The sequence below is a fragment of the Alosa sapidissima genome, chromosome 21 (genome assembly GCF_018492685.1).
Source record: "Alosa sapidissima isolate fAloSap1 chromosome 21, fAloSap1.pri, whole genome shotgun sequence".
Classification (NCBI taxonomy): Eukaryota; Metazoa; Chordata; class Actinopteri; order Clupeiformes; family Clupeidae; genus Alosa; species Alosa sapidissima.
In genome coordinates, this window is record NC_055977.1 from 20,796,368 (window position 1) to 20,818,645 (window position 22,278).

The 22,278-nt window shown below is 43.3% G+C and overlaps 1 protein-coding gene across 1 annotated transcript in view; it reads left to right on the forward strand.

The window, feature by feature from the left end:
• Positions 1 to 22,278, forward strand: part of oxr1b (oxidation resistance 1b) — a 53,404-nt gene that overhangs the window by 26,533 nt on the left and 4,593 nt on the right. Inside the window, 7 exon segments of the mRNA XM_042076552.1 lie at positions 2,665 to 2,772; positions 5,489 to 5,605; positions 13,407 to 13,565; positions 14,650 to 14,834; positions 15,712 to 16,382; positions 17,425 to 17,593; positions 19,837 to 19,996. Coding sequence (XP_041932486.1) covers positions 2,665 to 2,772; positions 5,489 to 5,605; positions 13,407 to 13,565; positions 14,650 to 14,834; positions 15,712 to 16,382; positions 17,425 to 17,593; positions 19,837 to 19,996 — 1,569 coding nt within the window.

The following is a 22,278-nucleotide window of genomic DNA, read 5'->3' on the forward strand; positions in this document are numbered from 1 at the left end:
TGTGAGAGTAAATGGAACGACCCTGATACTAGACTAGGGGAAAAAGCATAACCGAGTAATACTCCCCCCCCTTCTTCCCAAGGACGGGACATACAATGTAATCTTTAAACAGTCTATTCCTTAAGTACGAGCAGTCCCAAAGCAGAAGTAGGTCACCTCAAAAGATAGAATGCTATTGTTAGTCAAATAGCTATGAGCTGTTGATTCTGGTTCCCTTTAGATCAATCACTCTGTGTGTTTTTTTTTTTTTTAAACAGAGAAAATAATGGGTTGAACTCTCTTTATTCTGTTAAACTCTCTGTAAACACCAGCGATGTTTAGTGAGATAGCGTGGCGAGGACTGCTTTGTGTGTCTGTTGTGAAACCCAACACTTTATAGCAGATCCATTTCAGCTCTTATTTCTATAAGGGATGACCTTTGGCAGACGGTATTGATTAATATGTCTATTAATCAATGTCTGGATTGGAAAAACACTGGAGTTCCTTGTTGTTTTGTATGACTTGCATGTTCAGTTAGTTTAGCACAAACACTATTTTTTCATCTTCACACTTTGAACATAGCTGTAAGAAAAGTAGTTTTGTTCTTATTCTGAGCTTTGTTCTTGTTGCTATACCATCCTATAAAGGGGGCAATTTGAAAGCATGCGACGACAAGCATCTTTTAAATAATTCATGATTGGCTGTTGGCTTGTAAGTGATACCCAATGAGAGTCATTGATTTGGCGTGTAACGGATCAGGTAGCTGCGTGATCCTGTGATCCGAGCCTCGGCTGCCGAGGGATTGGACCGCCACTTCCACTGGTCGGAACTCAATGAACCGATGACTGATCCGGAGTGTGCATATCCTGTTTGGAATGCCCTGGCCCGTGGATTCATTGCAGTAGATTGGGGACGAATGCATCCTGCTGTTCCGTGTGTGACCACTGGATGGAGAAGTCGGGATTTAGTCATAGGTCTGTTGTGTCAAGTCCCGTGGCCTTTTGCCATGCTCACCCTGTGGGGAAAACGCTCCCATATTTGCTGTAGGCAGGAGAAGCTCAGGTGGTTCCTTTCTGTTTGAACATGTTAAGCTGTAGATTTGCTTATCAGGTGTTGGTAGTTTGCAGTTTTGAATTATTTTCATTGTAGAAGTGGTTATGATAACAAATGTTAAGACGACTGTAGGTTCCGTTTCTCTGAGGACTGATTTGAGGTCAAGTTCTCTTCCCTGGTGTGGTTGAAGCTAAATGCAGATCATAATTCTCTAATTTGTTTTTTAAAACTAGGTTGATTCCAAACCAAAGTTAAAATAATGTCAAGAATTTCGCCTTTAGTGATGCACAATATCATCGTAAATCAAATCCTTAATGGTTGTAATTAGGACCTTTAAATGAGTATGCTGAGGTGGCAGTCAACCGCATACGTCATGCGTCATACAGCTCAGGTGAGAGATAACGTCTGAGAATGATTACATTTGATAGGAAGTAACAGGGATCAGCACTCAAAAAAGATACTCTTTTTTGTTCCATCCAGACTCATAATGCCATGATTCTTTTATTCTATCTGCATGTATATAACTGTGTATTTACAATTCTTCTAAGCAGTGCAGCACTTTTAGTGAATATACAATGTAGTATCCTTACATTTGGCTTTGGAAAATAACAATCATTCAGCCCGGTCAGGGTCACATTAGATAAAAGCGTCCGCTAAATGCCAGTCAACTTAAACTTTATCCTTGATGGTCTCTCATTGCATGTACACAGTTGCCCGTCTTCTGCTCTATAGTATGTCTGACCTTTGCGTTGGCTTTATGGTGACCACCCTTCTGCATACGCCACATGTTTTATAAATGTTTCCTTAAAAGCTTTCAGATCGCTGTGCTCTTGCCCCCAGAAAGACCCCGCCCCAACTCCGTATGTGTGCGTGTGTGTGTGTGTGTGTGTGTGTGTGTGTGTGTGTGTTTGTAACCTGACATTTGAAGAATCTACGAGAGGTCTCGCTGTTCTGTGTGCTAAGCAAACAGACTGCCCTCCGGGTTCCACTCCACTCCAGTCTGCCACTCGACGTCTCCATTTGGCCACAAGCTCTGTCCATCTTCAACTGATCACATGCTCTAAACTCATATGTGAATAAAGCACAACATTTAAGCATTAATAAACTGGATGAGTATTGGTGTTTCTAATAGGAGCTTTAGACCTAGTGAAGGGCTTTGAGGCCATAGGATTAATGGCTGGGGTTTAGGGCAAAATCATTCAAGGTTGTGTCTACAGATCATGCTGAAATAAAGCGTTCATCAGAGCCCATGGTGGAGCAGCATGCAGTGGCTTGTGCTGATGCATTTAAATGTCACAATCTCAGTATAAAAAAAGACCTCATAAAAAGGCTGAGATCTGGTGATCTCACAAACAGAACAACAGAAAAAATCATGTCCTGCTGCTTTACAACTTTGTCATGTTTATTTAAGTTGAGTTGAGTTGCACTCTGTGTACAAACATGCACTATATAAATAAAAGTGATTTGATTTAATAATATTCAATTCCACAATGAAATGAGATCATCTACAGAGCATACAATCCAGGTTAAGCTCTTGCATGAATGCTACACCGAGTATGTGCTCATATGCTTGGAGAGTGGATATTTATCGTTTTGGTTGTTGCTGATGATGTTGTTGTTTTGATCTCACAGGTGGAATCAAGGGACACCCTAAACAGCATAGCGCTGAAGTTTGACACCACACCGAATGAACTGGTTCAGCTCAACAAGCTTTTCTCAAGGGCCGTCGTGCCTGGGAAGGTAACCTGCCAACCTTTCATGCCTGCACCTACAGTAGACACACATGCCATTCACTAAGCATGCACCACCCTAAGCCAGAGGGCATATGCACAATCACTTGTTACAGTCTGCCAAACGGAGCCAGAGAAATCATGGATCAACCAACTCATGAGATTGGCTCTCAAACATTTTGCATGAGTTCTGTTCAGCAGTCTTGGCACATCACTCTCACTGTGTTTGAGTGGATGGTGTATCTATGGTGGTTGTGTGTGTGTGTGTGTGTGTGTGTGTGTGTGGTGAGTGTGTCTGTGTGCATACATCAGGTAAAGTGTCTCTGTTCATACACTCTTATAGGCTCTCTGCAAGTGTTTGCTTTGCTTTAATAGTCCTCTTTCACACACCCATAAAACTCAGTTTTTCCTGAGGCGGTGCAAGGTGAAAGGCTTGCATATTTCACTAAAACAGGCAGTGTGATTAAAATTAAATTAAGGCATGATTGAATTCTAGCCTGGAGATTATATAAGTAATGATTATTTGCATGTGAATAAACAATATGCCATTAATATGTCATGTTAAAAAGCTCACTGTACATTGCCTGCAGACAGTTTGAGTTAATATTGATCATCCAATACAACTTGAATTATTATCATATTCAGGGAAGAGTGGCTTGAGCATTTAGTTCTTCTACATCAATGCCCTGAGCTTACAATCATACAACAACAGCAGCTATCAAATAGCACAACAACAAAAGAACATGTGACGCAAAAGTTGAAGAAAAATGAGCTACAATGAGCAAAAAGGTCAAAGCAAGAACACTGAAACATCAGCCATGTTGAAAATTTAGCAGTGATAAGTTATAAAACCATCCCCAGTAATAATGCCTAGAGAACTGTAGTAAACTGTACCTAGTGATTTCAGTGTGGAAGAGGCTGTATGCTTATTCCCAATATCACCATAGTCTAGGACTGGCATTGTAGTTAGTTGAACAATGGTCATTCTGTTTTCTAAGGTGAAGCAATACCCGATCCTCTTGTGTAGTGCACCCAATTTAATTTTCCCCTTCTTTGAGCTTTAAAAGCACTTGTCAGTGACAGTGTACAATGGCAAGTCTCTGCATTCTTCTATATTTACAGAATCGACTGCGGCTCCGAGGGCTATGCAGAGCCTGTGCACACACACACACACACACACACACACACACACACACACACACACACACACACACACACACACACACACACACACACACACAGCAAGACCCTCCCGCTGTGTCCCTACGCTGTGACAGGCCTTAGCCGCCGTGCCATGCTGCTTGCTCTGATAACACCCTCTTTGCCGAGGGGACATTTACTTAGGAGGCACTTTTTTTGTTATCAGCCGGCTCCCGGCCCTGCTGGGAAAGGCACCGGCTGACCAACTCAAACAGTCGGCAGGGGGGGGCTCTCGTTTCACATTCCGCTTGGCACAGAGAACCTGCCTGGCGGGACGGTTCCGCGGCCCCTGTGCCGTTCGGTCATATGGCATCTCCTCAGTAGTGATGGGGATGATCTCACTCTGCCCAAAAAATTCACACACGTCTATGCCCTGTTTGATGCCTGCCTGCTATTCTGTGTGTGTTTGTGTGTGTCTTTTTGCATGCTTTCCCTAGCTGTGCTCCCAATTATAGTCATGTGCTGGCACATTGACTGTGGGACAGTATCTGCATACAAATGTCTTTTAATTCTTGTGAGGTATGTGTGCATCTCCTGCATCGAGGTTTGTGCATCCCTCAAAATCTTGCACTGACAGAATATTTTAAAACTGTTTATTTTAAAACTGCTTATGTATAGGCATGCTACACTGTTGGTATGTTCCTCTTATCAAGGAAGTATATCCGCACACACCTGCTATATGTTGACTGGGCATTTCTCTGGGCTACACCTAATCCTTTAGTAATAAAATGTGTACATCTCGTGTGTGTACATTAGATTACATTCTTTAACGTGTTCTTGCTTGTGAGGCCATATCGTGTATGCACAGCTTGCATGCTTTAGATAAATTTTGTTGGTAACGCTTTAGAATAACATGTGCTTATTAGGTATTAACAGTGCATAATAAGCAGTTAACAATTCATTACTAACAGTTAGTTAACTGTTGTTATCCTTTAATAACATTAACTAACTGTTAACATGCAGCTTGTAAGTGTTAATAAGCAGCCTTTTAAGTTACTTACAAGCATATTTGTTAACAGTTGTAAGTGTTAACAAGCAGCGGGTGGATGTGGAGGTGGATAACTAATATGCTTATAAGACCTTTCTTACCTATTTGTAGTAAATTTTGCAGCCCCCCAATCTAAAGCGAGGACCATGTAGCCTATAGCTCCACAAGCCCAACCTTCTATCTCTCTATCTAGCTTGGTTTAGCTGTGAGAAATGCACCTTCAAAATTACTGCAGTGAGGGTGAAGGTGCATTTCTCACAGCTAAACCAAGCTAGATAGAGAGATAAAGGTTGGGCTTGTGGAGCTATAGGCTACATGGTCCTCGCTTTAGATTGGGGGGCTGCAAAATTTACTACAAATAGTAAATTTGTAAATAACTGTAAATAACTGCTTATTATGTACTGTTAATACCTAATAAGCACATGTTATTCTAAAGCGTTACCATTTTGTTTGTTCCATGGATGTGTGTGCGTTCTGTGCATTGTGTTCCCTGGAGTGTTGACTCTGACTCGAGTGCTGTGTTGTTGTGTTCCTGTAGGTCCTGTACGTCCCGGATCAGGAGTATGTGTCCAGCGCCGAGAGCTCACCGTCCCTCAGTCCCGTCAGCCCCCACTCTCCCACCTCCTCCGAGGCCGACCTTGAGAAGCTGACCAAGGTAGGTACCACTACTCGGCTCATGTCCGACAAACCGATTCATGAGTTTAGGAGTTCCTCTCTGGGTCGACTCATTTGCACCTCCATACTACTCCCAAGATCTAACCTAACGCAACCCCAAGACATGCAGACATACATCACCAGAACCAGCTACCTTAAACTCTCATAGAAAACACATAGAATGAAAGTTTCCCTTCACTTCATGCCATAGTCTTACAGCGATTACCATGGTCCACTATGATATATGTTAGATTCACCAGACACATAATTTCCTCTGAGTCAAGGCCATGGATTAGAAGGTAATGGCTATTTGATATACTCACACCAGCCATTTATCTCCTCATACCCCCGCCCCCCTGCAAACATCATCTCTACTCCAGACTAAGCAAACTCTGACATTTTTTTTTTTTTCTTTTTTTAAAGGGGTTATTTAACTAGAACTCGTTGGCTTTGCAGTGTCCAATGTAGGAACTGGGTTCTTCAAATATGCATTTTTTTATTCTCTAATGAGATCAAGAATCTGGAATGGCTGAAGATTGCACATCTTTTTTTTCTCTCTCAGCACATGATCACACAGCTCTTCCAACCATTGCTAACAATGACAGGGGAGGGAGACGCTGATATGCATACAGTTATGAATAAAGCACCCCTGAGAAAGACAGCTCGAGGTGAAGCAATTGACATTTAAAGCTCCTTGCCGCCTCAGCCACCCCCCCGCCCCCCTCCATCTGTGCTGCCTAGCGGCCTGTGACTTAGGCTCTGCAGAGACTGGTGGTCACTGTATAACGATAATGTATGCATGAACTCCTGGGCCTCACTGCAGATGAGTGATTTGCATAGAGTACCGGTAGACTGGATTTTTACGTTTTACTCACTTGCAGCCATGTTTCATTTGAAATTGGCTGACTGTAAAATCAATCTAGCACTAATCTTATTCTTGTAAGCGGTTCTAAATCTGAGCTGGCTCTACATTGTCAGTCATGGATAGATGGCACATTTAGCTTTGCATGTAGGGCGGTGGCAATTAAGCAATATGGGAAGTGAAAGTGAGGGCCCGTCCCATTTCTCCCCCCTTAAAACTTCCACTTGCTTTTGATTGCCCTCAACATTAAAGCCCCCTCGACAAGGGAAGTGGAGGTGAAGATCTTTCCCTATGAATTGGGACACCACTATATGCGAATTAGTGTAGCGAACGTGCTCACCTACGTCACGCGCAGCGCCGACGTATCTACCGGTTGTAGCCTGCTACTATTTTCATTCAGGAACATGCCTGTTCCAGCGGTCATTGTTGTGTGGGCTGTGCTGGTTTATCTACGTCTGGTTAATCAACAAAGATATTTGTGTTCATGTGAACGCCAGAACACACACCTTAAATATTGACGAAACTACCCAGATCAGATATATAACGTTATTTGATGGGCAGACTCTCTCAAAGCACTCAGCAGATATCATGAACATCGTCAGATAGCTTCGTGAGATATTTTCTAACATTAGTGTTCAAAACTCAAGAGTCCATCAGATGTGCATCAAACTAACATATTCCAACATATTTTAATATGCTTATTTACGAAAATATATGAAAAATTTGGCCAGCTCGCTGAGCTCGCACGGTATCCTGGGTAATTTTATCGCCCACTTCGTTTTAAGCCTGCATCGGTCCTGGCTATATTTTGAGGGTTGATTTTAAAGCAACACCAAAGAGTTTTTTGCACCTTAAAATAATGTTTCCAAAATCGTTTCAGTGGTTCATCAACTCGTAACAGGGTGAACGGCACTTCTGCATTCGCTTCGCGGCCCTCTATCGGCTATAACCGCACTATGTAAGTTTGCCAGATCGGGTAGCAGATCTGTAATTCGATGGAATGAGACATAGAAAACTACAAATTTGACTTGCATCTGAAGTCGCAATACATCGTACTTTCATAAAATCATGCAACATATTCTACCTTGTCTGTGGACATTGTTATTTGCAAAGCTGGTGCTGGATAAACAAATAGTGCGTTTGACAGAGGAAAACTTCTTTGGTGTTGCTTTAAGGGGAAAAGAGTGGGACACCCTAGCCCTACATGTGCATGCGCAAAAACGAGGGTTAGGGCAAAAATCTAGGGGTAGGGGAGGTATTGGGACGGGCCCTGAGTGAGGTGAGAGTGAGTGTTGATTTTTGTTCGTTCATCCTCCAAAATTGCTCCAATCTTGTTGCCAAGTTCACTCGAGAGCCAAATTCAGTGAGAGGCTAAGTGCTTGTGCTTACAATAATTTGTATACTTGCTTGCCTGTCCATAACATGCCAAATTGAACATTCACCCTACTCCATTTACTCCATCTTCTCATCCAATAGCTGTCAAATTAGGAACTCACTGCTTTCTTGCTTTGCATGAATGGAACGTTCATGTCGGACAATTCAATGCAAAATGTAGAGCGATTTTTAGCGGTTAACAGTACCAGTGGTGTCACCACTCATAAAATGCCTCTGGTCCAATCATAAATGAATAAATAGCTCGACCGGATCTATCTTGCACAAAATTAAATAAAGAACTGTATGTTTGAGAGGAGTGCAGTTCTACATAAATAACAATAAGTGTTGCGTTTTATGGAATTATCCCAACTAAGAAAGCAGGTCATGGAGTTAATCTGATGTCCCTATTAGGAGACAGTATTTTGATCATCATATAGCTTCACTCATAACTTTGTTATTTGGGGAAAGAACATCCATATTACAGTTTTTTTTTTTCATATTGGCGATGTAGACATATTTAATATATTATATCCACATAAAATAGGTCAAGTCAAGAGGGCTGATAAAGCAGTCTTTGTCAGTGAGGTTAAAGCACCAGCACATTCTGATATGTGAGTCTGTCACGGAGAGCTGTGGATCAGTGCTCAAGAGAGAAACTGGGTCAGGCTTACCCCCACCCCCGCATATGATGGATTTGGTCTGTCCCAAAAAGGTCACAGGCCTTTGAACCCTTAATTCTTGGTCAAACCAACTAGGTATGGGGAGGTTTTTTGGAGGACATTTTTTTCTTTCTAGTGGCAGATGGAACCTACGATGAGCAAAATCAATAGGAATTCAATGAAGAATGACAGCTTGTGAACATGGTGAAGAAACCTGTAGAGGCTTACAGTATATTAAGCCTTTGCAGAAGTATGGACACATAGTGTGATACACAAATACACAAACATGCAAACTCACAGCCATAATCACACACACACACACACACACACACACACACACACACACACACACACACTTTCCCTCCTCTCTCTCTCCAAAAGTGAAACGCTTTCTCATTCAAGGACATACACACAATACTCTACCCACATCTCACATGTTGACACTCAGAACAGACATAGACTGTCACACTCAGGCACTGAAAACAAACAAATATCCAATCAGTAATGTACAGGATGTTTTTGAAAGTGGATGATGAGATATTTTTGATGGTAGGGAAATTAGCCCACTGCTGAGTTGAGCTTAATTGGCTCTTAATGCGAAAGCTTTTCATGATGCCCACACAGATAAGAGCCTGCAACCACAGAGGAAGTGTGTGTGTGTGTGTGTGTGTGTGTGTGTTTGTTTGTTTGTTTGTTTGTGTGTGTGTGTGTGTGTGTGTGTGTGTGTGTTTTTGTCTGTTTATGTGTTTGTTTGTGTCTATCTGTGTGTATGTTTTGGGGAGATGGAGAGAATGATTCTGTGTGGTTCTCCACGAAGCATGTATAATATATTCTGTCTGCTTTGTGGAATTAAATAAATAAACATTCCACATCCATCCTCAGAAATCTCCCACAGAGCCAATTATTCCATCTGGTCCCACTGGTTGAAAATTATTCAAATTTGAAAGTGTGTGGTACTGGCCTTGGACTTGAGTTTCTGTTCTGTCATCAGAAAGGCCAATTTGTTGCCATTTTAAAAAAAAAAAAATGTTTTGGAAAACACACCGTTCTCATGTGAGAAGTAACGGGGATGAGTCGGCATTAATTTTGGTGTGCGTAATGCGTGTGTGTGTGTGTGTAGCAAAATAGATCATTTGTGTGTGCCATGTCAACAGGCAAAAAAACATTTGAAGGATTTAAGGTTTAGGCCATGCAGCTGACATTCCTCTCCTCTGCTTTTTGACCTGCTTAATATCTTTTTGCAAACATCTCTGCAGCCTGACATGCAACACTGTTGAGAGGAGTGGCGCTTTGATCTGCGTTGGGATTGGTGCTTGGGATTTTGAAGTCTGATTCCGGGTTAGGCTTGATGTCTTGATCATACCATTATATTTGACGTCTGGAGGAAGGCATATATGCATATATGATCTGGAAGTATTTCTGCTGTTGTGTTTTTGGTCTAAATGTCTTAGTTTTTGTTTTGCTACCTCCTATGACCACTAGGGGTAGGTAGAGGGCTGAAGCTAATAAGGTTCAGAACTGAATGGTTGGATATTCATGCATCATCTTCTGCCAGATTATCTTTATCTGCAGACCTTTATCTTAGTTCTGCTTTTGTTCTGGTCAGGCATGACTGGAAGGACATGGCTCCTTATTAGGAAATGGCTGCCCTTATTGCAATATCTGTTTTTGGCAGGCTCTTAACAGGCTAAAGTGTATCTGCTCTGGATGTTTGTTTTTTGGGGACAAATGACTTGGGTCACTGGTGTAGGATTAGTGTGTGTGCTTCTGTGTTTGTGTTTCTGTTGCCATGCACGTGCCTGTGTTTATGTGTCTGTGTGTGTGTGTGTTGTAGTGGGTCTGGTTGCATCTGTATGTTTATCTGCGCACGCTTGTGTGTGTGTGTGACGGCATGGTTGGTTAATGCCAGCATGCTGACTGGTGGAGGGTTCCAGATGGTCAGGGATTGAGCTGCCAGGCGGCCCGTGCCAACGACACAGGAGCGAGAGAGAGTCCATTTGCCTCATGACTCACCAGCCCACACACACACACACACACACACACACACACACACACACGGCTCAGACACACGCACTTTCACACACGCAGACACAGTCTGTGTATCTGCATGTTAAACATACACATAAATAGACACTTTCATAAATAGACACAGTCAGAAATATAGAACCTACACAAATATAACTCAACCATTTTGTGATCACACTCATTCCAAATTCACTAGTGTGTCGGCCAAGGCGTGTAGTGAACTGTCCACTTTCGACATACACTGCCCTCTACTCACCGTTCACATGGAGACCACACATTTCTGCACACACTGTCAAACACCATGTGTCCTCAAGCAGGAATGTTCGAGGCGACTTTTTTTCTGGATCCTGTGATGGTGAACATGTTTACTAGTACGATATGTGAAAAGTCCCAGCAGGCAAATGCTTAGCTGTGATGTTGAATTGTTTCCCTTGTTTATTGTCTGTTTTGCTATGCTAAAGAGCAAAATGTCCCCGTTACTGACACGACACTACTTTAATGCATGAAAACTAGAGCCAGCTCCAGTTGTTGTTTTGTTTTCAAAGTAGAGTTGCTGAATGGATCCATACAAGCAATTAAAACACAGGGACACTCAGATAGGGGAACGGAATGCGGCTTGTTCCTGTTGTTGGGCCTCTAGTGCTACCAAAAAGCCTGTAAACAGCCAACCGTTCCCTCTCCCTCACCCTCTCGCTAACGTTAACGGTAATGATGACTCAGAGCTGTTTGTTTTTCCTCCTTGTGGGTTATCTGCCTCAACACAGCGCCTCTGTGCAGTACTGTGCCGGCCGGGGCCCCCACCTGAAAGAGGGTCTTTGTCTGGGTGGAGGAGAGGGGTGGGGGGGGGGGCACTGATCTATGACTTCGATCTCATCACCCCACCGTCTAGGTCCTCTTCATATCGGGTCATGAGTGCAGACGCTTTTGCACCATCACAAATCAGATTTGCTCTGGCCATTATGCAATTGGCTCAGCGAAGGTCAGTGGATCTCACCAGGGGTAGCTGGAGTAAGGGTTAGTAATTAAAGTGAGTGAAATCCTTTGAAAAAGTGTTATTTTGTGTACAAATTGCTCCTTGATTTGGCCGCAGGCACTGAAAATGGCTTTTAACTCTTGTGTGGTAATCTTGTAGTAAGACCAAATATTATAAACCCCTCCAGTGAAAGTTTTTAGCATAGTTTTTAGTTAATGTCTATATGGGGTGTGTATTTGTAAACGCTTGATTTATAATGCAAATTATTTATGCACTGCCTATTAGGAGAAAAATAACCAGTGAAGCTCATTTCCACTTTGAAACTGCAGTGACCCAATGACCGTATCAGACAGCCTGGATTTCCTATGTCACAAACCTAAGGAATCAATCCAGTCAAATTGTAAGATCCATAAACATAAACACAACATCCATATGGGACGGGTCGAGAGCAAAACTGTTTTTTAAGAGGTGGAGCTAATGAGCTCCGTGAATACAAAATGAAGGTGTAAGGTGTTAAGGTGTGAGTTAACATGTAAACTACTTTAAGGCCATGAAGTAAGTACATTTTTGGTCATGAAATAAAACATTTAAAAAGGTTATTTTGATCAGACATAAGTGTCTAGGGATTAATCAATGCTTGAAGTTGGTCTTCAAACTGACAGTGAGGTCTGAGGCGTGTCTTACATGCAGAGGACTGTATGGGTGTTTCCACATACATAGCTCATTAACGGCAGATCCTTTCTATTGAGGAGACAGCACTCAAAGAATCTCCCATAGAAATGTATGGGGTTAGTTCGTAACGCAAACACGGCAGTCGTCTACACATATTCCGCCCCCAAAAGTTGAATGTGTGAATACATCGTGCCAATCATGTGATCTCGCAGCTGGAGCGACGTTGGTGTCATGGAGCCTTCCACACACACGCAGTTCTGCCCAATAAGTGCTCAAAATGCGTTGCAATATGACTGCCGAGTGGAGGACAATATGACTTGCCTAAAAGGACTTTGCTCACAGCCCCTACTTGTTTGAAATGGGCCTGTTTGGGTGTGTGGTGCTGCTGCACTCAGAGCAGGTTGCTGGAGTGAGGCAGAGAAGTCAGCAGTTTTTGGCTGCAGCTGTGAGCTCTGTGTAATCTCCTGTGTGAGGGCTCCAACACATGACTGATTGGTTTGGAACGTGACCAAACCAGACTGAAAACCAAAGGGTTCAGAAGTTGCTCATCCAAACAAAGTCGGAGGAAGAAATGAAATCCTCAGTGTGTGTGTGTGTGTGTGTGTGTGTGTGTGTGTGTGTCTTTTGTGAGTGTCACAGTATGTGTTTGTATGTCTTTCTTTTGTGTGTGTGTGTGTGTGTGTGTGTGCACGCATGCGCATGTTCTCACAAGCCCTTACTGCCTGAAGCAGACTCCTTGTTTTCCCTGCTTTCAGTGACTGGAGAACAGAGAGCAGGTCACATGGTTATCCTATAGCCTCAGCAGATTAGCGCTTACCAAAGGGCCCCCTCTCCCTGGGGACCTCTTCCTGTCAGGCCATTTCATTGCAATGAGCCCACCTGGGACTCTCTCTCTCTCTCTCTCTCTCTCTCTCTCTCTCTCTCTCTCTCTCTCTCTCTCTCTCTCTCTCTCTCTCTCTCTCTCTCTCTCTCTCTCTCTCTCTCTCTCTCTCTCTCTCTCCCCTTTTTCTCTCTCTCCCTCTCCCCCTTTTTCTCTCTCACTCGCTCTCTCTCTCTTTCTTTCTCTCTCTGTAAAAGGCAGTTGTTATTATGCATATTATACTGGCAGAGCAGTGAAGCTGCATGGGCGCCGGCTCTTTCAGTTGCCATGCTCCCCGGGCCGGTAGTGAGCGTGTGCACAACTGCTCGCAGACGTCTCTCACTGAACGCTCTCTGGCCCGTTCCCTCTACCCCACAGGACTCAAATGAGACGCATCGCCGGAATGTTCCGCCGTTGCCAGCCCACCCGCTGCCGCGGCCTGTGCGGGTGGTGTCATCCACGTCGGAGGAGGAAGAGGCGCTCACAGAGAAGTTCCTCAAGATCAACTGCAAGTACATCCACTGATGGCAAGGTGAGGTGATCTGCTGCAAACACACATGATCTACCATAGTTTCTCTCTCTCTCTCTCTCTCTCTCTCTCTCTCTCTCTCTCTCTCTCTCTCTCTCTCTCTCTCTCTCTCTCTCTCTCTCTCTCTCTCTCTCTCTCTCCTCCTTCTCTATAGGGTTGCGTCAGTGTTTTCCATCTATTTTGCTGTTTCCCTTTGTCCATCATGGAAGTTCTTATTGATATTCCTTTCTGTCCATGTGTCCATAAATTGTATCACTATGGCTATTCACTTTATTGATTTACAACATGATCCCTATTGGGAAAAGTCTAGACTACACTTGAAGAATATAACAGATAAAAGATTAATGTGTTGTGTAAGGACAATTTGTAATCGTTTTAGCGAGGAGGTCCATGAAATCCAATCAGCTGTCCATATCCAACGAATTAGTTGCCATTTTGATAGAATGATCTCTGATATCCAACATGAAAAAAGTAAAAATAGGTACTCAATGAGAAACGCATACATGTTCACTAACTTTTAGGACTGTAACAGGTGGTGTCTCAACTAAACATCATGGTAAGAATAAGGATGACTTTAGATCAGGCCCAGTGAGGAGTGTTTTTACAGTTAACAGAGTGTTTAATCGGTTTTTGCAAGTTTCATAGTTTCACTGTCTCAGTATGCCTATATCTTTTAAATAACCCTTTAAATTAGGGCAGTTACAGACTAACAGGATTGAAAATGTTGAATTGCTTTAATAAACTAGAACAGAAACATAATATGTATTGGACTCTCTGGACTTTCACTTTTTCACTGTTTTTGTCTCTTCATTCAGAACCCTTGTTCTGTCCTACTGGGTCCCACTACTGTATGTAATAGAAACACTTCATTTTAGGGGATTAGGGTCGTTAAGGTCACCAGACTTGCGCATGAATTAAGGAGTAATTATGGGCTTGGCTACCAGATACAAGAGGATCTAGGAGAAATGAACTTAATTAACTTAAAAACTCTTAATTATAAAGTCACTTTCACGTTATACTAGACATAAACACACTGACACTATGTTCCATCTGTCTTTTTCTCTCTTTTTACTTCTTCCTGACCCCATGCAGGGCGTAGTGAGCGGGGTGCTGCTGGTGACGCCCAACAACATCATGTTTGACCCGCACAAGGCGGACGGGCTGGTGCAGGAGCGTGGCTGTGAAGAGTACGGCATCATGTGCCCGCTGGAGGAGTTGGTGTCGGCCGCCATGTGCAGTGAGATCACCGACAGCAGGATGCGCGAGTTTGTGCCGCCGTGAGTTCAGTTTGGTTTAATTAGGTTTGGTCACCAGGACCCGTTTTTTAAAGGCATCGATGTGGTGCTCAATTTAGCTATTTGTCTATTTTTGAACACAACTGTTAAGCATTGGTAAGTGGATAAATAAGTTATACCCTTGGGCGCGATCTATACCAAGATTACTGCTCATGGAGTACCTGTCAGGTTGATCTGGCCATGGTATGGTAGAGTTTAGGTTGTTCCTCAGTTGGGTGCTGTTAACTACTCTGCTGCTGAGGACATTACAGATGGTATTCAGGATGCTGGGTTGAGCCAGTTCAAATGGAATAAAACTATTTTAAAATAGACAAAAAAGTTTTCGGGAGGTTTTCAAGAGGTTGTGAGGTTGCACACAAGTTAAATAATAAACTATTCTTGTCCACAGAAAGTCTGCACAGAAAGTCTTTTGAAGTGAAATTCTCAAATTCTATAGCAGATATTTTGTATAGACAGGCGTCAGGACACAGTTCTTAAACTTTATGGGCAGATTTTAGTACTGACCTGACTCTGGCGTCACCAGTGTCTCAAAGGGCTTTTTTCTGATTGATTATCACTTTGCCCTTTATGTTTTTAGACATCCATTAGCAAGCGATGGCTATCATGCATCATCTAATATCATGGAGCTGTCCAGTGTCATTATTCACAATTTCACAATTCTTGGAAAGCCTGTGGAACACAACTTAATTAAATTGACTTCAATTAAGCTAAATAGACAGATCAATGCGGAATAGAAATTTTCAGTAAGATGAAGAAAAAAGGTATTTGCCCAGAACTGGATTGAACTGGCTTGGCTAGACCTGAAGTCTGATCGGCTCAGACTGTCTGACCATTGACCTTTGACCCTTGAAACCTGCAGGGACCTGGAGCTGGAGCCGTCTGTGCCGGAGGTGAGCCACGTGAAGCGGACGGGCCGTGGGAACGCCGATGAGGTGGCCCAGCGGCTGCGTGACGCCGGCAACGACAGCGCCAGCACGGCGCCGCGCAGCACCGAGGCCTCGCTCTCCGAGGACGTCTTCACCGAGTCTGAGCTGTCGCCCTCCTCCGACGAGCTGCAGCGCCACAAGTCCTCCGACGCCTCCTCCGAGTCCGTCCAGACCATCAACCAGGCCGAAGCAGGGGAGGACGCGGGAGGAGCCGGACCGACCGAGGGAGCACAGATGGAGCGGCAAAGCAGCAGAAAAGACAGCCGTGTTGAGGACAGTAAACACTCCTCTGGGGCTGTTGCCGCAGGCCTGGATGGTTCCGGAAAGGAGCCCATTCTGCCAGGAGATGGGGCTAGGGATGGCTCCCGTACCCCTTCTGAGTCGCAGAGCTCGGACACGATGGCAGCGGACATCCCCTCCTCGGGACAGGAAGTGGAAAGTGGAAGTAGCGCCAAGTTAGCTCCCTCTGCAGGCAAGGAAGAACTCGGGGATAGCCACACTATGCAACCAGCCAATGAGCATAAAGAGGGTAGTCAGGTGACTGCCAGTCAGATCACACCAGCCAATCCTGATGGGACAGAGAAAGGTCAAGGTGCAGAAGAAGGTAGAAAATCTCCCCACTGTCATATGTTTTCAAAATCTTTCTAGATAGCAACTAGTTTCTCTTATCTCTAAAATATGGCTAACTAGCATGTTGTGCCTATTCTAAAGATTCACTCATGTAGAGAGCCCTGCTTTTAAAAAAGGTTATATTTTTTTTTTTTTTTTTTTTTTTTTTTTTTTTTAGTAAATTATGATTTAAGCCATCAGGCCAGTAGAAAATTTGGCTCAAAAGGATGGTTGACCTGAATGATGTGATATTATCTACTCAATCTCATGTGAAGACGTACTTGGTAGTACAGCATGTAATTAGTTATCTGGTGGAATATCAACATCCAGACAAGACCTGGTCATCACTCAAAAGAGTGGCCCCTTAAAGCAAAACACTTTGACCTTAAACTGATGAACTGTCCTTTTCTAAGATCTAAGATCTGTCTCGCATCACCCCACCATGTGATGGACCATAATCCATGACTGGTGGAGATGAGAAGAAAGAAAAGATGTCAAAGATGACTCTTCCCTCCCAGGTCCACATGTGGAGATTAGCCTTATGCCTCTGACAATAAAGGAAATATTCACGCTCAAGTACTGTTCAAATGAAGGGAAGCTGCTTAATTACGCAGCGGGGCCCTGTTTCGGTGAAGGAATGGGCCTGAAATTGATTAGCTATTTATCTTGGAGCTGTGATTACTGCGATGTAGGCTAATGGCTTTAATGCATTCTTGTCCTCTGTGGCTGGAGAATGAAGAGATTGCAGTGGTATATTAAAGAGATGACTTTACTATATACATTATATGAGCATTGCTGTAATTCAATTCAGATTCAAAAATATGATTCCTATGATTCATTTATCTTGTCAATTACCGGTACATAGTAACATATTGTATAGGCATTATACAAACACTGTTGATTTACTGGAGTCTTCCTTTAAATACAGATTATTTTTAGTGACCTAGTTATTGTATAATGGGCTGCTGGTGTCCAGCTAGCATGTCCGGTCTTTTATGGCACTGGCAGGGCAACCGACTCTGTGCTTCCTGTTCCAGGAGCCTCAGAGGCCAAAGAGAAGCAGAAGACCCGGTCCCACAAGTTCCTGTCCCTACGGGTGGGCAAGGCCATGCGCAAGACGTTCGTGTCCCACGCCAGCGCCTCCATGCAGCAGTATGCCCAGAGGGACCGGAAGCACGAGTACTGGTTCGCTGTCCCACCTGAGAGGTGAGAGTGGGTCATTTATAGAACAAGCGGCAGGCTCTACGCTCTGCGTCGGTCCAGACTGCTGGCCTGTTGGCCAGGTGATGCATACTCTCAGGAACAACCCCACCCCACGCCACCCTCCCCAAAAATCCTCACCTTGCCAGTTCTCTAGAGACTTCCTGCTTGGCCCAGTTACCCAAACATTTAGAAAGGGCCATAATCAGTCCTTAGCCAAGATGGAAAAAAGAAAAGTATATTGAAGCCATTCCGGCTCACAGCAACATGAAAGAAAGCACTTGTGACCTTGGTGACACTTTGTTCAGTATGGAATGACGATGATCATAAAATTAATTTGAGTTACAGGAACTGACCACATGCACTCTTTCACTGACTTCGACACTGAGGGCTATATTATAGCCAAAAGAATCCCACTGCGTGGGTGAAATGTGTCTCTGACTGACCGATAATGAGGGAGGGAGTCCCTTGAGTCGTATCAGTTTTAATATTCTTTATCGGTGCTTCCTAATGGAGTCGACGCGAAGGGGCTTAACATGTTCTTCCTCAAAGTGGATTAGGTACAGATGAAGTTTGCCCTTGTGTTTTTTTCCTCCTTTTCTAGGACAGAAAATATCTATCTAATTTGCCAAAACAGTATAATTACATTATGGGTCCGTTTTGTGATGTCCTACCATGTTTACTTGGGGGAGACAAATTACTGTACACAAGACTTTTTTTTTTTTTTTTTCGTCCACACCCTAAACAAAGTGTCCTTTCATTAGCCGTAACTTGACGAGTAAAAAATATGGAACATGGCCCACAGCCCCATGTTCCAGAAGTCACCTCATCCAGACAGTAATATAAACACTAATCATTTCTGTGAACATGTTGCCAAGTTCTTTGTAGCCCTGCCAGTATATATTATGTGTTAAATATAATGGGCTAAATCAGACACAGTCCCCATGTCGGCGTCTTTTTTTAGTGAAGACATTGCAGATTATGATTTTTGCTGCAGGCTGACCCATTTGAGTGGCCAGCCGGAAGATGTGTTTGTGTGTTTGCCTGTTTGTGCGTGCAGTGCACTATAATGGTCAGGCCGAGCCATCTATAGTGTAGTGGTCATTTCATAGCGCTACTTAGCAAGTCTAGCTCTAGGGAACCGGCAGGGTGCTGGCAGGGGTCCAAACCGTGTGTGACTGACCAAGCCAGCCTCCTTGTCTCTGCTGTCCGCTGTCTCTGCTTTGTGTAGGGTGGCCGTGTGAGTCACCACAGAAACACATAATGAATGAGGGAGTCACGGGTGTCTTAACTTGAGTCCCAAAGGGCAGACTGTCACTTTAAACTGTATTGTCTGTAAAGTCTGTATTGATTACAGATTTATAGCAGATTTTCAACACTAAAATAATGCTTGGAAGAGTCAGTGCCACCCTGTTCTGTATGAATATCTACTTAGTCAGTCCATGACTTGGTGGAAGCATGAATGGTGTCATATACAGCACAGGTTCATTAGATTAGACTCAACTTTATTGTCATTGTGCAGAGCACAGAGTCACAGAGACAACGAAATGCAGTTAGTGTCTAACCAGAAATGCAAAAAAGCAGAAAAGTGCCATGTCAACAGTATAGACAGGTAGTGCAGTGTAAACAGTATATGACATATAGTTCAGTGAACCAGCAGATATGTGCAGTGTATTAACCGTTAAATTGTAAGAGCAGAATAAATATGGATATGCAGTATGAACAATATAGACAGATATGTGCAGTTGACTATGGAGTATACTGTAGTTCACAGTGTGATGGCATTAATATTATAAGAGCAGTAGAATATTGGTATGTATAAGTGCAGTTACGGTATGTACATTTTGTATATAAATAGAATGTTATGGGTGGGATAGGCCATGCCATCTACCATTATAGTAGTTTTGTTGGCAATAAGCATATGGGAGTGTCTGTGAGATGAACTGCATTTCATTTTCTCACAAAGGCCATCTGACCATGAATCTTAAGAAGGTGGATGTGTGGAATATGAGGGCCCATTTCTATGACATGGATGGGTCAAGTCCTGCCTATACTAAAACTAAAAACTTTTTCAGTGGACATCTTCATTGAAGTTCTTTTTTAGTATAGGACTAGGCTTAATCGATGTCCGAGAAACCGACCCTGAAGGTTCAACAGAATCGCAGGCGTCGTTGATCAAGCATATCTGGAGAAGGTGGTGAAGACCCCACTGACCAAGGGTCCCTGACTATTTCCTTTCTTGTCTCCAGGTCAGACCACCTGTACTCGTTCTTCGTCCAGTGGACCCCCGACATGTACGGCGAGAGTGGTGTGACCCGCGAGCCGGGCTTCGTGGTCGTGAAAAAGACTGCCGAAACAGAAGAGGGAGAGGAAAAGCCAGCGGCTGACATCACCTCAAAGGAGTGGGAGGTAAGACTGATGCGGACATGTTGTCCCTATCCCCTCGGCCTGCTGGCCAATGTCCAACAGCCTGCCAGCTACGGTCTGTGTCTCTCATGTATTCACAAGCCATCGTCTTGCTTGTTATTTAATTATGTTGCTATTTATAATATTATGTGTGCTTATGTGTGCTGTGTTGTGTCTATATATATATAACTGTGATTTGTGTGATCAATATCAATGTGACTGGTTTAATCTTGTTTTGTTATTTGTTATGGAGATGTCTAATTTGCGTGTTTGTGCCTCAATAATCAAGTTAAACTCAGTGATTTACGCTGCAGCTAGAGCTTTAACTGAGCTCGGTGGTGAGACTGGATGCCTACAAGTATGGATGGTCTGCTATATTTATGCACATATTTATGCCTGTTTGATTGCATGAACGCTTTTGTTGTCTGTCAGTGTCTATTAAATCTCTTGTTTGGGTTGTTTTTTTATGTATAAAGACATCATTTCTCTTCTCAAAAGAATGCACTGTTTATGTAGCGATATCTTCCCGTCTCAGTGCTCTGCTCAGGGATAAGGAAGATGCATGATTTTGTAGTGACTCACTCATATACATTTCCTCTTTAATTCAATCAGGTCTGTTTCTGTCTCTGCAATCCAGTGTTATATTCCTCTTACATCTCATTGTTCTGTTTGTCCAAACCAAGGAAATATGTGCATGATGAGTTTGACGGGTAGCCTTTTGACATTACCCTTGTACTTGGAAATTGTGCAAGTGGATAAAGTATGCCAAAAAACAGTTTATTTATGGTGCAAGTAGTAATATAAGCAGTCACTGTGTATTAATAAAAATATTTATTTTATTTTTTCAAATATATCGTGAAAAAGTATTGCTAAATATATTTATTTTAAGATGGTAAGATTGTTCTCCTGGAGTATGCTGTATCACATGAACTGCACTGTTATGGACTTGTTTGCAAAATGTTATGTGCAGCCAATATTATCGTCCGTGATGCGTCATGCGTAGAAAGAAAATAGTTTTGTTTCGACCACCGCAAATGGGCTTCAGTCTTCATGAAATCGGCGACGAATTGGTGATGAGTAATCTTTCATCCTGGATTCCTATTGGTTCATGACTGATCCAGACATCGCCTCGCACAGGCCCATTTAACTCAAGGGATTGTATCAGTCCTCCGTCCGTGTCGCTTGTTTGAGTTCAGATTCGTCTACCACTGGATGTATTGACTCAGGATAGTTTTTATGTAACGGCCGTACGGAGCACCTTGCATTGCCATGTTTTTCTCCAGAAGAATTAAAGAAGGGCCGCAACTGACACCCAAATACAGCTTTGGCTTGGTAATACTTGTGATTTTTTGTTAATATATTCGACTTGCTTCCGTGCGTAGATATTGTAGTTTAGCACAGTGTAAGTGGTGGTGTGTATGTAGGGTGCAGTTACACAGTTTTGAGTGATGAAATAGAAGTTTGGCGTGATTGCGCAGCCTTTCCCAAAGCCGTGATTTGTGCTATGGCAAGTTGCAACAATGCAAGCAACGACTATTGATTAATTAAGTTTGGAAGCGTTGGTATCGCTAACTTTCAGCATGTTGGGTCGAGTATTTCCCTCGGAGTTGCCGTCTTCTTCTTTGCGCGAAGAGCACTTTAGTGTGGACTTTACGCACACAAACTGTTGCACTCCTCCACACGTAGCCCACGTCTCTTCTGTGATGTTTTATGTCAGATTGGCCTGTTTTTTTTGTGTGTGTGTGGGGGGTGGGGGGGGTTGTAGAGCCGTAATAGTTTAAGAGAAGCAATCACAATGTCTTGACGTTAATCGCGTATCTTAAATTTGGCGGTTCTTCAAACATCTGTGTGGCAAATAACTATTGGTATTGATATGAGATAATATCGGGTATACCAGAGTAGGCTATCTAAGCATAAGGCATTTTGTCGTTATTTGGATCTCTTATTTGTAATGCATGTTTCATATAGTAGTTGGGCATGGCCGCCTGTTCTCTGTCTGGTGTGTGTAGTGCACTTGTCATGTCAATCTCTTTAGAGCAAGCTGATTTAGTCCACATTGGCCCTTCTGTGGCTGCTCATAAGCACAGAGGGGAGTGACCCAGCTGTCACCCCCTTCCATCCCTCCCCTCCAGAGAGGGAGGCACCATAACCTGACCCAGACGGCTCCATGGGATTCTGCAGATGACTTGGCACAACTGTTGCCATGTTGGACAGCACTCTTAACTCTAAAGTCTCATTTTCTGTTCCCTTTGCGTTGCTTGACTCTTGTTCTGTCCTAAAGTTAA